The sequence below is a fragment of the Entelurus aequoreus genome, linkage group LG09 (assembly GCF_033978785.1).
Source record: "Entelurus aequoreus isolate RoL-2023_Sb linkage group LG09, RoL_Eaeq_v1.1, whole genome shotgun sequence".
In the NCBI taxonomy this organism is placed as follows: Eukaryota; Metazoa; Chordata; class Actinopteri; order Syngnathiformes; family Syngnathidae; genus Entelurus; species Entelurus aequoreus.
This window is the reverse complement of record NC_084739.1, coordinates 38,989,881-39,006,343: the sequence shown is the minus strand read 5'-3', so window position 1 is coordinate 39,006,343 and position 16,463 is coordinate 38,989,881. Positions and strand designations below refer to the sequence as shown.

The 16,463-nt window shown below is 39.5% G+C and overlaps 1 protein-coding gene across 2 annotated transcripts in view; it reads right to left on the bottom strand.

Annotated features, from left to right (window-relative positions):
• cdc42ep3 (CDC42 effector protein (Rho GTPase binding) 3) overlaps positions 1–14,656 on the bottom strand; it is a 15,308-nt gene extending 652 nt beyond the window's left edge. The window contains exons 1-2 of one of the 2 annotated variants that reach the window (XR_009827174.1): positions 14,426–14,656; positions 24–2,689 (exon numbers count right to left, since the gene is read on the bottom strand). Coding sequence is in view for 1 of the 2 variants with exons in the window: in XM_062057708.1 (XP_061913692.1) it covers positions 996–2,516 (1,521 nt within the window). In the remaining variant the exon portion in view is untranslated. Of the gene's footprint in view, positions 2,690–14,425 lie in introns of both variants that reach the window. The other variant, XM_062057708.1, reaches the window with a different exon arrangement.
• Between the last annotated feature and the right edge of the window lie 1,807 nt (positions 14,657–16,463).

Below are 16,463 nucleotides of genomic sequence, written 5' to 3'. Positions count from 1 at the left end.
ACTGTTGGGCTTCCACCCTAAACCTAAAGTCACCGCCCTACCAATGCACGCTCTGAATGTGTCACAACAAAACAAATTATTGACTTATTTTTAATAAATCAGTTCTGACAAATGTACTAAGAAGTAGCCAAAATATGTCCATTATTCACTTAAATTTGATTACAAATCTGTCAAGTTTCCTTTTACTTCATAATGTAGAGATTAGCTGATTCATGTACGATTACCGTTAGTGGATAATAATAATCATAGTACATTATTATATTGGGATTTATATATGGGAATTTTTCTTGGTGCAATCGTGCAACATAGAACACATAACACAGAATAGGAATAAAAATGAGCTGTAACTGAGCTATTAGATCTTGTTATTGGTCATGAGTCCGATGGCCGAGGGGGAAAATCTGTTCAGGGTTCCTGGAACGCACCACAATTATGAGCAATGAGATGCAAAAGTGAAACACATAACTTTGTCGGATGCTGCCACAAATAGTTATTATATTTCTATGTTTCTCTCATGTTCTAGCACGGTAGCACTGTTGTTGATGCGGAGTAGAGGGTAGAGGACTGCGCCACATTTTAGGAAAAATCGGCGTTTCTACCGCACCAATCCGCATTTGTGCCATGATGAGAAAGAAGAGCCTTTCTCATCCATCGTTGGGACGTGTGGTTCGCGGTGATTTGAGAAATGCCATGAAACGGTGATGTGTGAACGCCTCTTAAGGATAATATTTACAACAATATGATAATTAAAGGCACATTAGAGTAACTACAGTACATGCATATGAACATGCCGGCATGGCCAAAAATAAACAAGCACAAGAACACTCCATAGAAACCAGAATAGTTATATGTTTTGATAATAAAAACATAGAGAGCTCTAACGTCTCTCATTTAAATGCTGTATCCTGATTCTGCCATCTTCCCATTTTGAGTCCTTTCTCTCCTGATGCCTGAAGTTTGATAATGTGATCAGTCCCTTTACCCCTCAGTGCAGCTCAAGGCCTGCTCTTCACTGCGGGTTTATCCATTATGTTGAGCACATCATCCATGATGGATGGACCCAGATCAAGTTCAAGGGAGAGCAGTGAGTCTGTGATCCGAGTGAGCGACTCCTGTGATGTGCTCTTCTCTTTGGAAAAGTCCAAGTCAAAATCACAGATGCGTCCCTCCTCCACACCGCTGTCTCTGTCCACCCAGTCTCCATTGCACTTGGAGAGCGCCTGCGCCTTGAACTCCAAGTTAATGTCATTGGTAAAATGTCCAAAAACTTTGCTCTTGTTATGGATATAAACTTTGTCATTGTAGATTTTGGTCTTATCGTCCTCTTTTGTATAAAAACTTTCAAAGCTGTCGCTGCTTGCATTGCTGTGAAGGCTTCCGTTAGCTATGTAGTTAGTGTTACTATGACCGTGGATGTAATAGCAAGATGGCTTCTCAATCCTACTTACTCGTTTGTTCGCGATGTTAGCTTTGGTGACTGAGTTGAGTTTAGAGTTGGGCTTTGTCGTCTTCTGCAGGAGGTCCAGAAGGACGTCAGGTTTCCGTGGAACATGTGGAGCCTTGCTGCTGAAGTTGTCAGTGGGATGCAACAAAGTGTCCATCTGCATGATCTCCATGTCCTCAACAATGTCAGTTTTCTGGGGCAGTGTAGACCCCATTGTAGACCACGTTGTAGAGGAAGGTTTCGGTGGAACACGTGGAGCCTTGCTGCTGAAGTTGTCAGTAGGATGCAACAAAGTGTCAATCTGCACAATCTCCACGTCCTCAACACTGTCAGTTTTCTGGGGCAGTGTAGACCCCCTTGTAGACCACGTTTTAGGGCCAGGTTTCGGTGGAACACGTGGAGCCTTGCTGCTGAAGTTGTCAGTAGGATGCAACAAAGTGTCAATCTGCACAATCTCCACGTCCTCAACACTGTCAGTTTTCTGGGGTAGTGTAGACCCCATTGTAGACCACGTTTTAGAGCCAGGTTTCGGTGGAACACGTGGAGCCTTGCTGCTGAAGTTGTCAGTAGGATGCAACAAAGTGTCAATCTGCACAATCTCCACATCCTCAACACTGTCAGTTTTCTGGGGCAGTGTAGAGCCCGTTGTAGAGCCCGTTGTAGAGCCCGTTATGTCCCCCAGCGGCTCAGGAGGTATTGAGAAGACAGTGGAGGAAACGAGTGGGAGGGTCAGTGCCTGACAGCCACCGATCGTTGGGAGGGAGATGGCGTTTTTGAGGACAGGAGATGGGGTCTCCACATATAAAGCATCACCTGTACTGTTTGCTCGCAGGAACTCACTTTGGACGCCATACTGAGGTTCCCCCTTCCCTGGTAAGAGTTCATATTTCCCCTGGAGGAAGGACATGTCCCCAAAGGCATCTCTCTGTCCCCCTCTACCTATGTGAATAGTGTGTCGAAAATCGCCAAGTGGCGGACTGATCAGGTCCGGTGACAAAATGTCTCGAAGGCGACATTTCTTCCCCTTCTTAGTGTTGGTGTGTTTCAGGTAAATTGGAGCTTTCGCTGGCATGGCTGTGACTGCAGGACTCCGACAAAAGCTGAAGTTGCTCTAGAACTTGTGGATGTTAGAGATCCCAGAGGAGAGGCTGGAGTTACATTCTCAATATCCCGTCGGCCATGCAGGTATCACACATGCTTTTCAACAGCTGCAGCCAGGATTGAGCGGAGGATTCCAGTCGATGTCTGAAATAAAAGACAGGCACAAAGAATGTCAGCATTTTTACTCATACATGAACAATTTTGAATGAATGCGTTAGATATTACAGTCATAGTTGAGCCTTGTTTTTTGCAATACAGTGACACCCCAACTTAAGAGTTTCCGTTCAGTTCAGTTTAGTTTCAGTTTATTTCGAACATGCATACAATTCAATGTAATGCATCACATATTTCCAGTTGTTTCATTACCGCACGTCCGAAAAGGAGTAGGAAGAAGCTGAGCTTACTTAATCCTCCCCCTTTTTCATACCATAGCAATTTTATCCTATTTCCTTGTTTTCTGTTACATAACAGTGAACAAACACATAATAAACAAATAATATACCATAGTAAGCAAACAAATATTAAATACATAAATAATCTTTGTCTAAATTAAAAATTTATTTTAAAAAAAAGCAAGACAAAAAAAAAAAAGGTTCAAGATGTTCATCATAATTATTGTTCTGTGTACTTTGTGAACACTTGTAGTTTGAACAGTCTCTTAAACTGAATCATATTAGTGCTTTGTTGGATTTATTTGGTTAATCCATTCCATAATTGAATTCCACATACTGATATGCTAAAGGATTTAAGTGTTGTACGAGCATACAAATGTTTTAAATTAGATTTTCCTCTAAAGTTATATTTCTCCTCTTTTGTTGAGAAGAATTGTTGTACATTCTTGGATAGCAGGTTATAGCTTTCTTTGCACATCATTTTAGCTGTTTGCAAATGCACCAGATCGTTGAATTCCAATAATTGTGATTTAAAAAATAAAGGGTTTGTGTGTTCTCTATATCCAACATTATGTATTATTTTAATTTATCTTTTTTGTAACACCGTTAGTGCATGAAGCATACATTTGTAGTTGTCTCCCCATATTTCTGCACGATAACTCAGATATGGTAACATTAGTGAGCAGTAAAGAATATGAAGTGATTTTTGGTCTAGAACATGTTTTGCTTTATTCATTATTGACGTGTTTCTTGCTACTTTATGTTGTATATTTTTTACATGAGATTTCCAATTCATTTTATCATCTATCATTACACTCAAAAATGTGTTTTCTTTTACCCTTACAATGTCTATAAGTTGCAAGCAAAAATATGATTTACAAGCATCCCTGCCATAAGTTAGCCTCGTAACAGCCGCCCAAAATATCCGATCTTCCAAGTACTCTAAATTGAGAACGCGTTCGTTCGCTTGTCACTGTCAAATTTGCGTGACACAGCAGCTGTACAGTAGAATGTGTGATCAACATGCATTATCACAATAAATCTACAATTATTGTATATAAAATGTGTTTTGTGTTAATATTGTTGAGTGTTGGATTAAGGATTAATTACAATATCGGAAATAAAACTTTGATGTTTCTGATCGGATGTTTCTTGGAAACCGTACGTAATACTGTACATCATACAATAACGATAATTTCTGTTTTTGGACTTGAAATATGTCCTTAGTGTGTTTCCTGTCTGACTTCATGTTCCTGTTGACGCTCTGTCTCGGGGCAAGACATTGTAATGTGCCACATGGGTGAATAATGGAAGAATAAATATTGGCCTGTGGGGAAGTTAGGTTTGAGACCTACTGGCCTCAATTGGTCTGTCTAGCAAGAAGAGGCCAGACCATGAGGAACAAAGTGAACAAGTCATTTAAAAGGCGCTACAAAAGGAATAAACTTGGCGTCTTGCAAGAGAGATTAAAAACATTAGGCAGATCTAAGCAGGATGAGGCTGCTGTTCTTTTCACGTGAGCCTCCTTTGGTCCACAAGGCTGCGGATCTGTTAATGTAGAACAGCTGGCAAGCACATTAGGAGAGGGGCGACAAAGGGGTTTTTAATTAGATGAGTGGAGGGCACCCTGCTACCGCACGAGCATCACAAGAGCGAATGGAAAGGGTTAAAGGATTTAAGCAATATAATCAGAGCAAGTGGATTTTAAGAAAGAAGGTGATGCAGATTGTGAAGTGATTTGGCTTTGACCAACACAAGATTAACTTTTAATGAAAAAGCTGCGAGAAAAAAACCTATTACATCGAGTCAACATCAGTGAGGGAATTTGATGAAGACTTTTGATTGCCCGCTACCTTCTCTCCGCCTTTTCCATTACAAACAAAGCAGAGGAAGTCACTACATGCTATAGTCTGGGATGGACTCTGTTAAACGGCTGATATAGTGAGACATTGTTAAGACAAAGAGAAAACACTTGCAGACTCTCCGTGTGTGGCAATAGCCAAGAGAAAGCGTGCCCATTTATAGACATTTACTTTTGAAGTCTGTCAGAAGTGACCATCTGACTGCACACCACTGAAAAACAGTCGACTCTAAAAAAACTAAACCAAACACACTTGTGAAATAAAAGAACACTAAACACTGCATTAGCCTTATCAAAAAACATTTTAAGTAGGCTGTGTTTATTCCATAGACCAGCACTTATTGATACGCTGATGTCCATTTTAACATCAATTTTAGCATTTTCATACTGTATACAAGGGGAAATACTTTCACTATAGTAAAGGCCATTTGGACACGAGTGCTATCTATACTGAAGGTAGCAACACTTGCTCAATAGTTCCTGTGTATCAGTGTGTTACTGCACTAATGATAGCAGTTTTGAATGCATGCAGTGTAAGAGGTGTCCACACTAACATCCATGTTTTAAAGGCATATTTTTCCAAGCATTTTGAAAACCTGAGCTTTTTGGTTTGCATCATAAAGAATTTACAAAATGTTTTAAACCTTCCTTAAAAATACAGAACGCGAGTACCATAACTGTTTTTCCCACGCTTTAAACTTGTGCTTTACACAATGCTGCAGCTAATGTTTGGATTTTTCCTGGTTCAGAAGCTTCACCTGCCGCCAATAAATTTTGCCGTGCCACATCAGACCAATGAAATTGCGGAACGGGTCACAATTAATCAAACGCACTCACACAATCAGGCTGAACTCACCCTGGTCATGAAGAAAACCACAAAATGCACAAGACGCAGCCCCAAAGCCAAAGACGATTGACCCGGCCGTTGAAATTGGACAAAGACATTGCTTCCAGTATGCGGAATTACAGGTGCTGCTTTTTGTTAAATTTGTGAATGAACACAATCACCTGTAAATATTTCATGTTTCAATGTGTACACCTGCTGCTTATAGGCTTGTGCAGCCGATATATATATACAAAATAAAATGTTTTGAAAAATTAGGGAGGTGCGGCTGATACATTAATGAAGTAATTTACTTTCTGGTGCTGGTTTCCATTTGTACACATTATGGTACATATAATGTAGCACTTTAATAAAGAACAGATGCATTTTAATGCGTGGCCAAGTCAACTGCGGCGGCTTTTTCAGATTTCTGACTCTACAAAAAGCATGGCAGAGCATATGAAAGTGCTTCCATGAGGAGGGAGATTTTTTTGTTAAAAACTCCACTGGTGTTTTTTTTTCTAAACACCACAGTGGGCTAAATGTGCATTTTTCAAACAATCTGTGTTTGTGTAGACATGGCATTACTTTGCTAAACCTTATGCATAAAATAAATCAGAAAAGACAAGAAAAAGGCTGCAGTGTTTATTAAAGCATAATTAATCACTTGTTTAAGTTCATGCTTTCTACCCAAGTTTGCTGTATGTAGAAGTGGAAAAGTCTTATGTTGTCAAGGAAACTTTGGTGCTACGCTTGTTTTGGTTGCATGTGTATTTTATTTTCTGCCTCGCATGAAGTAGCAACACAATAATGCAACATAAGCATGCAACATACAAGAATGGGAGTAATTATGTTGATCTGCATTCTCAAGACCCCGCCTACCGCCCGAATGCAGATGAGATAGGCTCCAGCACCCCCCGCGACCCCAAAAAGGGACAAGCGGTAGAAAATGGATGGATGGATGCATTCTCAAGTTGCTTTTCATTTTGTAAATGTATCAAACTATTTTTTTATCAAAGGAAAAAAAAGAAAGTGAAAAAAAAAGGGAACTGCACTTTTGGAATTTTGCCTGTATTATGAGAGACAAGAACAGAAAAGTCTTTTTGGGGGAATTTTAAAAATGATAAAAAAAATGGGAGTCATCGTAGTAGCCTTCAAAGCCCTCTAAAAAACTTTAAAACCCTCCATCAAAGTTTTATACACACATTGCAAGTCTACTGTATATGTAATGTAGTAACAGACACGTTCATAACAATATGTAATATGTACAATATTCACCGTATTTTGTTTGGTTTAATCAATGCTGGAACTAATTCTTCGGCACAATTGTTTCTGTTTCCATAGCAGCGCACAACTGACTTCTGGCAACAACTCCTTCTGGATACAAACATGCGAGTGAGTTCTAATCATGGCAGATTCGGTAACAACGAAGATGACTATTTTTGGACAAATGAGGATTCACAACCTTATCTTGTTGAATCTGAATTTATGGAGCATGAACTGCTGGTTATAGAAGCAAGCTCGAAGGAAGAGTGAGATGTTGGAGCAGACGGAAGCTGAGAGAGAGAGGTGAAAGTGAATCGAAGCTGCAAAATGTGGAACTTGAAGCCAAGCTATTTTGGCATAAATGGTGTGCTTACCCAAATAAACCAGAAAAAATGTCCTTGGCCAGCTGGACCAAACAGACAACTGTCCATGGAGTGAGTCACACTTTATATTGATCATGATACACGCAGCACGTCATGCGTGTTATTACAACTATAGTACATACGCTCTGTGGCTAGCTGTGTACAAACAAAACATGAAATGTGGGCTAATACTTTACAGACACTGTAATATGATTGTTCATGTTTTTCAGTCAGTACAGATTGGTGTTCTATCGCCTTGTGTTGTGCATTACAAACTCAAACGTGTTTGGTGCTGACGTAGAAGCTATTTTATCTCTTGCCGTAGTTAGCTTCTACGGCTAATACCGATGCACGCCGATTTGTTAGTAGGTTAGAAGAATTGTTCCTTAGTGTTTGCTTTTACGATAACAATGTCACTACAGTTTGGTTATTATACGGGTTACGGAACGTAAATGAAGTATTGTTGACGGTTTTTGAATGCATTTTTAAAGTGATTTAATGGTAGAATTGATTGCTCCTATCAGCTACATTGCTAGCCACTTAGAACGAGACAGTTGTTATATATTAAGACACCGAGAAAAACAAAAACGTTTTGTCTTCTTGTCTCTCATATTGATTGTGAACGATTGGCAAAATTCCCAAAAAATGTGCACTTTCCCTTTAAGAACAGTAACTGGGACAAAATAGATAGACCAAAATCAATTATCCACTGTATAGGACACTGGTTCAACGGAATATACACAATTAAGTCAAATAGTGACGGAAAAAATCCGGCCCCCAAGTCTTTAGCTCTCTGGAAATGTGGCCCCCCAAAAGAATTTACTTGAATATCTCTATTGTATTGCATACTTAGGGCTTAAACGCCCTGGCCTGCATGGACCTGACTTGGTACTCTCACAGGGAGAGCATCACCCTGCACGTCTCAGCCAAGGCCAATATTAGTCAGCTGGCGTGGCGAAAGCCTGATGGTCTGACCCTCACATTAGACATCCCGTAGAATGCTCACTTACAGCAAACATGAGAGGAATTCCAGCAGCTCCCGCAAAAGTATGAGGAAAACAATCATGCTGGTTTTGGCTTCTGCTGCCAACACACATAACACACCTGCATGAGGCGTGGTAAGGCGAAACCAAATTCTCTTGAGGATGATCACAAGAGAATCTCAAGAATCATAGAAATGCTAGTCGAGCTTGTTCTGAGTTAAAAACAACAGTTCAAGGTCTTCAGAACAAGTAAACATTTACAGATCAAATGAATATATTTACAATTGTGCTCATAAGTTTACATACCCTGGGAGAATTTATGATTTATTGGCCATTCTTCAGAGAATATGAATGATAACACAAAAACCTTTCTTCCACTCATGCTTAAGCTATTTATTGGCAAACAACTGTGTTTACTCTTTTTAAATCAAAATGACAAAAGAAAGTACCCAAATTACCCTGATCAAAAGTTTACATACCCCAGTGACTTTGATCTGATAACATGCACAAAAGTTGACACAAACAGGTTTGAATGGCTAATCAAGGTTGCAATCCTCACCTGTGACCTGTTTGTTTGTAATTAATATGTGTGTATAAAAGGTCAGTGAGTTTCTGGGCTTCTGACAGACCATTGCATCTTTCATCCAGTGCTGCACAGATGTTTCTGGATTCTGAGTCATGGGGAAGGCAAAATAATTGTCAAAGGATCTGCGAAAAAAGGTAAATGGACTGCATAAAACAGGAAAGGGGTATAAAAAGATATCCAAGGAATTGAGAATGCCAATCAGCAGTGTTCAAACGCTGATTAAGAAGTGGAAAATGAGGGATTCAGGTACACCAGCAAAGATTTCAACCACAACTGCCAGGAAAATTGTTCGAGATGCAAAGAAAAATCCACAAATAACTTCAGCTGAAATACATGACTCTCTGCAAAATTGTGTTGTATTGTCAATGACATCAAGATGCACAATAAGGAGGCACTTGAAGAAAAATGGGCTGCATGGTTGAGTCGCCAGAAGAAAGCCATTTCTGCACAAATGTCACAAAGTATCCCGCTTACATTACGCCAAACAGCACAGAGACAAGCCTCAAAACTTCTGGAACAAAGTAATTTGGAGTGGTGGCTTTCTTCTGGCGACTCGACCATGCAGCACATTTGTCTTCAAGTGCTGATTGGCATTCTCAATTCCTTGGATATCTTTTTATACCCCTTTCCTGTTTTATGCAGTTCATTTACCTTTTCTCGCAGATCCTTTGATAATTATTTTGCCTTCCCCATGACTCAGAATCCAGAAACATCTGTGCAGCACTGGATGAAAGATGCAATGGTCTGTCAGAAGCCCAGAAACTCACTGACCTTTTATACACAAACATTAATTACAACAAACATGTCACAGGTGAGGATTGGAACCTTGATTAGCCATTCAAACCTGTTTGTGTCAACCTTTGTGCATGTTATCACATCAAAGTCACTGGGGTATGTAAACTTTTGATCAGGGTCATTTGGGTACTTTCTTTTGTCATTTTGATTCAAAAAGAGTAAACACAGTTGTTTGCCAATAAATAGCTTCACACAACCATTAAGCATGAGTGGAAGAAATGTTTTTGTGTTATCATTCATATTCTCTGAAGAATGGCCAATAAATCATAAATTCTTCCAGGGTATGTAAACTTATGAGCACGACTGTAAGTCTGGCTCTTAATAGTGTTTTCTGCAGAGGCTCAGATTTGCACCCTGCGTTTGGGACTTGTCCAAACAAGGGTACTGTGGCACGTGCTGACCAGTCTGAACCCAGCAGTGTCGCCACAAGAGAATGCACTCGTGGTTTTCATTTACACCTCCCCGGAAGTGGGAATATGATAGCACCGCCCCCCCCACTTTTAAATATACTTGACTGAGCATCCATCCAGTAAGATAAACCACAGAGTCATTGGGTCAGCAGCAGCTATCTGTGTGGGCATGAAGTGACCTGGAGCAGCTCCAGCCTCTTAAATACTGAGCTTTGCCTCATCAGGGGCTTAGTTATTAGTGTGGGGGCGGCATAAGGCGCAAGGTGATGAAAGATTTTGCTGTCTGGCAGTTCAACTTGTGGCTCGGGATTTGTGTGGGCATTCGGGGACGAAGTCACGTGCGATACAATTGGGTCAGTATATTATTAGTGGAGTAACCCAATGACAGCATTGCAGTTTCGCTGTGGCTCCACATTGAGCTCGAATGGCAGCTGTTACTTATGACCTGCAAGTGACTGTGCGATTTGTCTCAAATAGAAATGATGCATCCTCTAAATATTTCCTCTGAAGATGGAATTACGCTTGTTGAAAATAGCGCTAACATGTTTGATAATTATAGTTATAGGTGCAGTTTACAGCCGTTACACTGTTGCTTGTAGGGCTTGGATATTACACTAATTTGTTCTGGGGGCCACATTTCTAGAAAGCTGCTCCCTTCACTATTACTCTTGGTTAGCATATTCTGGACAACCAGCATCCTCTACAGAAGACATTTGAGTTTGATCTATTTATTTTGTCAAAGTTACAGGAGCGCTCTGCTGTTTTTAAAGACATTCTGCAAAAAAGATAGTCGAAGAACATCTCTCTTACAGTACCCTTGTGTTTTTAAGAATCTGCTGCAAAAATGTGAAACTCTCAAGTTTTTTAACTAAACTTGCAGGCCACCAGTTGAATAGCCCAAAAGATGAAAAAGAGAGCATCTAAAATGGAACCTTCAGGAACTCTACTAGTATAACTAAAAAAGTTGAACAAATGACTACTGACTGTATTTGAAGTTAACAAGCTACAGTAACACCTCAGTTACATAAATTCCATTACAAAAAAACATGTTGTAACTGACAAAAAGGAAAGGACTTAAAGGGGTGCCTTGAGGACCACCTCAATTAGGTAAAGCACAAGATTGGACATCGGTTTACTATGTTTGCTTTCAAAGTTAAAATGTATATGCAAGGATCCGTCAATGTGTTTACAGTGGTTCACTTTAGAACAGTAATATTCTAGTGTTTTTTTTAGAAAATTGCATCAAAAATGTTTGTCTCCCAAGTTTTGAACTGAACTCAGAAGCCCATTTGGTGTCATACCATCATAGCCTCTGCCTGTTCTGAGATTTTAAACTATGCTGCAATGTATGGAACTCAATTAGGGCCAAAGTAAACAAAATCCAAGACAAAGAAAGATCAAAAACTGAAAAAAATTGAAACTGTGAAAAATATTATTTAAATCTGAAAAATTTAAATATATGAAAGTGAAAAATGAAAAAAAAAAACATTGGTTTGAAAGAATTACTTGAGTGAATCATAATTGTATTCCACCTAAAAAAAACATTTTTTTTTCAAAATTTTGAACACAGTGATGTATTTTTAAAAATTCAACATCAAAACTTGATTTTTCAGTTTCAAAGTTAGTTTTAAAAAAAAATGTAAATTGTTTTTATTGAGACAAAGATAATTTATGTATTTAATATGTTTTTACTTACTATGGTATATTTTTGTTTGGTATTTATTTGTTCACTGTTATGCTACAGAGAACAAGGACACAATTGCTATGGTATAAAAAAGGGGTAGGATTAAATAAGATCAGCTTCTTCCTACTCCTTTTCGGACGTGCTGTAATGAAACAACTGGAAATATGTGATAAATAAATAAATTATAAATGGGTTATACTTGTATAGCGCCTTTCTACCTTCAAGGTACTCAAAGCGCTTTGACAGTATTTCCACATTCACCTATTCACACACACATTCACACACTGATGGAGGGAGCTGCCATGCAAGGCGCTACCAGCACCCATCAGGAGCGAGGGTGAAGTGTCTTGCCCAAGGACACAACGGACGTGACTAGGATGGTAGAAGGTGGGGATTGAACCCCAGTAACCAGCAACCCTCCGATTGCTGGCACGGCCACTCTACCAACTTCGCCACGCCATCCCATGAATTACATTGTATTGTATGCATGTTCGAAATAAACTGAAACTGAACTGAAAGTAACATTTTGTCATACACCAAACTTTTTTGGCACTAACTGGTGCCAAAAAATATAATATAATATATAATATAAATGTACTAAAGCAAATACTTGCTGTTATGTTGCCAGACGTAAAAACATACAATATAAAGCATACAATGTCAGCAGAAACAGGGTGAAATTAGTTATACTTGTTGTCACCTAATGACAAATAACAATTTTGACAAAGGTTAGCTAGCAACGTTAACTCTTATTGAATGTTTAGCCTATTTGAAAAAACAGCAAAGAAAGCTAATTTGTATTTTGTAGTTATTTCCCCATAATTCTACACAACTCGGATACACTAGCAAAAATATGGAGTGATTGTTGGTCCAGAACATATTTTGCTTTTATTCATTATTGAAATATGTATTGTTACCTTACGTTGTATACTTTTATATGAAAATGTCCAGTTAATTGTATTATATATTATTGCGCATAGGCATTGGAGTTCTTTTACCCTTTCAATGTCTACTCTATCTTTTTGCATTTGTGTTCGACTTTCATTGCTACTGTTTCTGAATAACATTATTTTAGTTTTACTGAGATTCAAGGATAGTCTGATTTTGTCAAACCATCTCTTTAATGTATCAATGTTTTCTGTTATTATTTGTATTAGCTTCTGTGTTCTCTCCTGAACAAAATGTGGTCATATTGTTTGCAAATAGTAATAACTTTCAAGTCCTTTGTAACTCTACAAATGTCATTTATATAGAAATTCAACAATCTTGTTCCCATTATTGATCTGTGTGGGGTACACCGCAAGATATACCATATTTAGAGTTGCAGACATATGTTCACCTAGCTTCATGTATTACTTCCTGTTGTCTAAGTAGCGTCTTACTTTTCATAGCTACCATGGTACCGAGAACAAATCTTGACAATCTTTCCACCGCTCAAAAGCAACGCCAATATTTACTCTCGTTTTATTTCTCTCTGTCGTTTTTCGCTGTCGTTGTTGACATAATGAATCCAAGAAATGCGGAAATGTAATTGCGCATTAAAGGAATCGTACTCGTGAGTACAATTGTTACACTTTTCATTTTGTCATTTATTATACATGTTTTATACTAGTATTTAATGATCAAATGTTATAATTTATTAGGTTTTTTGCTTTTCAACATTTTCGCATTAAACCTTCACATAATAAATTCTACATTAAATTGATTGTAGTGTGAGACATGTATATTAAATGAAAAAATGAAAATACATAGTGTTATTTAGTTTAACGATTACACTCATGTGAAAGATGCCTTCAATGCATGATTACATTTCCGCATTCTTTTGATTCATACACGTGCACAGATGCAGGGGCTGCATGAGTACCAATGGGGAGCATGTCTCGCCAGACCACTGTCATTGACAGCCATGAGAGCATGTTTTATTCAAAGTCGAACAGCACTGGTTAGAAAGTTTAATTGTGACAAAAGTAGATATGCATTTGTTGAACCTGTTCAGACCATACTTATTAACATGCTAGCCGTTGGTGGTGTTCTTGTATTATTTAGCGCGCTGTACACTGCACCTCTAATTATCCTCAAATAGGTGACAAATTCTTCCACTGGGTGTAATTCACAGTACGACTTTAAAGGCGGTTTCTACATAGCATTCAACCACGGCTTTGACTTCTATAATGCTTCGGAAAGGTTGAAAGCACCCGTTTATTTCAAGTGCAACTAGTAGCCCTGGAATAGACTTAATGAAAAACACAACTCAATTATAGGCAAAGGCTCTGCTTGTGAGGGGCCTGGTGGCGGTGTGAATAGCAGGGTGGAGCATTGGTTCTGTCTATCTTGCTCCCCTTTTTACCACCCGCAAGCATGGCTAGCCCAGGCCAGCATTATCCTTGGCGTGAGATGAGTGCCTAAAAACCCGAATCGAAGCACATGAAAATAATTCCCACAGACTCAAGTCATTTTTCTGTTTTGTCTGTTGAAATTCACCCAACTCCAATCTGTTCCACTTGGGGAGGGAAACGCGACGCCAGTTCTGATATTGACATGAACATGCCTTACAGTTGATGTGCACTTCTCCTTTGAGGAGCCATATTTCTCATGTCTTGAGAGGTATCTTCTGGACTTCTTCAACCTGCTTTATGCTACATGTGTCTTCAAAAAGCAGCTGGTTTAAAAAGAACCGCCTGGGTAGTAAAATGACTTACATTACAAATGGAAACTCACCTTTTGATGTGGATAATCTTTCACGGTGGTGCCTCAGCTCCTGATCCCTGCACTCTGTGCTGTGAGTGTGTGTGTGTGTTCGGTGGCTTGTCTTTAAGGCGCGTTGACACCGTCCTGCCTCCTGTCTCTGCCTCAGGGCTGCACTTCAGTTGACTGCGACGTCTGCCGGACAGCTGTTTTTCAATTGCTCCTCTGCTCCTATTCCTGTCTGAAATCTCCCAAGTCTCCTCCTATACCTCCCTCACACCCCTCCTTTTTCTCTCTCTCGCTTATTTTCATTCCCTCCCACCCTCTCTCTCTCTCTTTCTTTAGTGGCACCTGTGTGTTCTCTCTTCAATAAAGACATAGAAGAGTTGCCTTAATGTTTCCTGGGACACGTTGGACTGCGATCATCTCAAAGTTAAGATGTTTATATAATGCACTACAGTATTCAGTAGATTCAGTGGAATGTTTCTTGGCATATTTTGTCCTCGTTTGACCACGCTTTTGACAAAAAAACCCTCCCATATCCTATTAGAATATTTTGATGAGTGGTCTTGCACAGAACCCTTATCCTTGTAATTGCAGCAGGCTGATGCGACAATGTGAGTGGACGTAATTACTGCAGAGCATTGCAGCAATGCAGCATCTGCAGAGGACATGCACTGCAAGGTCCAAGGACAGCACGCCGATAAATGCAGCCAAAATATAGTCAGTCATGCTGCTTTCTTCTGACATACTGTATATTCCTACAAATGGCCTACAGACATTGTTTTTGAATAGTTTTAAGAATCTCATCACCGTGGTAACCGGTGCAGCAAATTAGTGCTGTGCTGAGTCTCCCAGTGAGACTGAGGTAGGCAAAACATTGATGACTTGATCATGAAAGTGTTTTAACAAGGCAAAGGTTACTTGATGTGATATATCAATCAATCAGATAGATAGTTTGTACTTTATTGATTCCTTCAGGAGAGTTCCCTCAGGAAAATTTAAATTCCAGCAGCAGTGTACAGAATTTAGATCGAATTTAAAAACTAAGTAAAAAAGTAAATAATGGGTGTACAAATGGAAATACAATAGAACATATTAAAATAAGAATAACAATAAAAAGCAACAATAAGAATACAAATATAACAGTAAAAATAAGAATATAACAAGAGAAACTAGGCAGTAGTTAATGTTATGAAAATGTATTCACTGTTATTCCACTGTTTTTGTTGCAGTTTATTTCAGTATATGTTATTGTTTTGCATCCCCTGTCATCCTAGTACCCCCCCCCCCCCCCCCCCCCCAGAGAGGAGTTGTACAGTCTGATGGCGTGTGGGACAAATGAGTTTTTTAGTCTATTAGTCTATCAATCAAAGATTATTTATATAGGCCTTATTCGCAAATATCTCAAAGGGCTGCACAAACCACAACGACATCCTCGGCTCAGATCCCACATCAGGGCAAGAAAAACTCAACCCAATGGGAGCGACGTGAAACCCTGGAAGGGACCGCAGATGTCCCCCTTGGGTGACCCGTGCAATGGATGCCTGGTGGATAGGGTTAATAATGTGAGGGTTCAGTTCATAGTGGGGCCAGCAGGGGATCATCTTGAATGGAGACAAGTCAGCAGCGCAGAGACGTCACCGACTGATGCAAAGAGGAGTGGTCCATCCCGGGTCCCGACTTGGAAGAGCTAGCGCGTCCTCCGTAGAAACTGATCCGTGGCCACCTGATAACCTCTCCGTGCAGGAGAGTGGGGCAGAGCAGAAGAGAGAAACGGCAGATCAACTGGTCGAAAAAGGGGTCAAAGACTAGGGTAAATAAATGAATTTTAAGATGGGACTTAAATGCTTCTACTGAGGTAGCATCTCTAACTGTTACCAGTAGGGCATTCCAGAGTATTGGAGCCTGAATAGAAAACTGCAGTTTTTTAGGGGGCTTTCTTTTGGGAATATGGTATATATTAGAATGTGGAGGGCATTTTAGTCAATGTGAACTAGTGACGTGCAGTGAGGTTCATGGCTGGCGAGGCACGGATGTATTTGTTTTAAATCAATGGTCCCCAACCTTT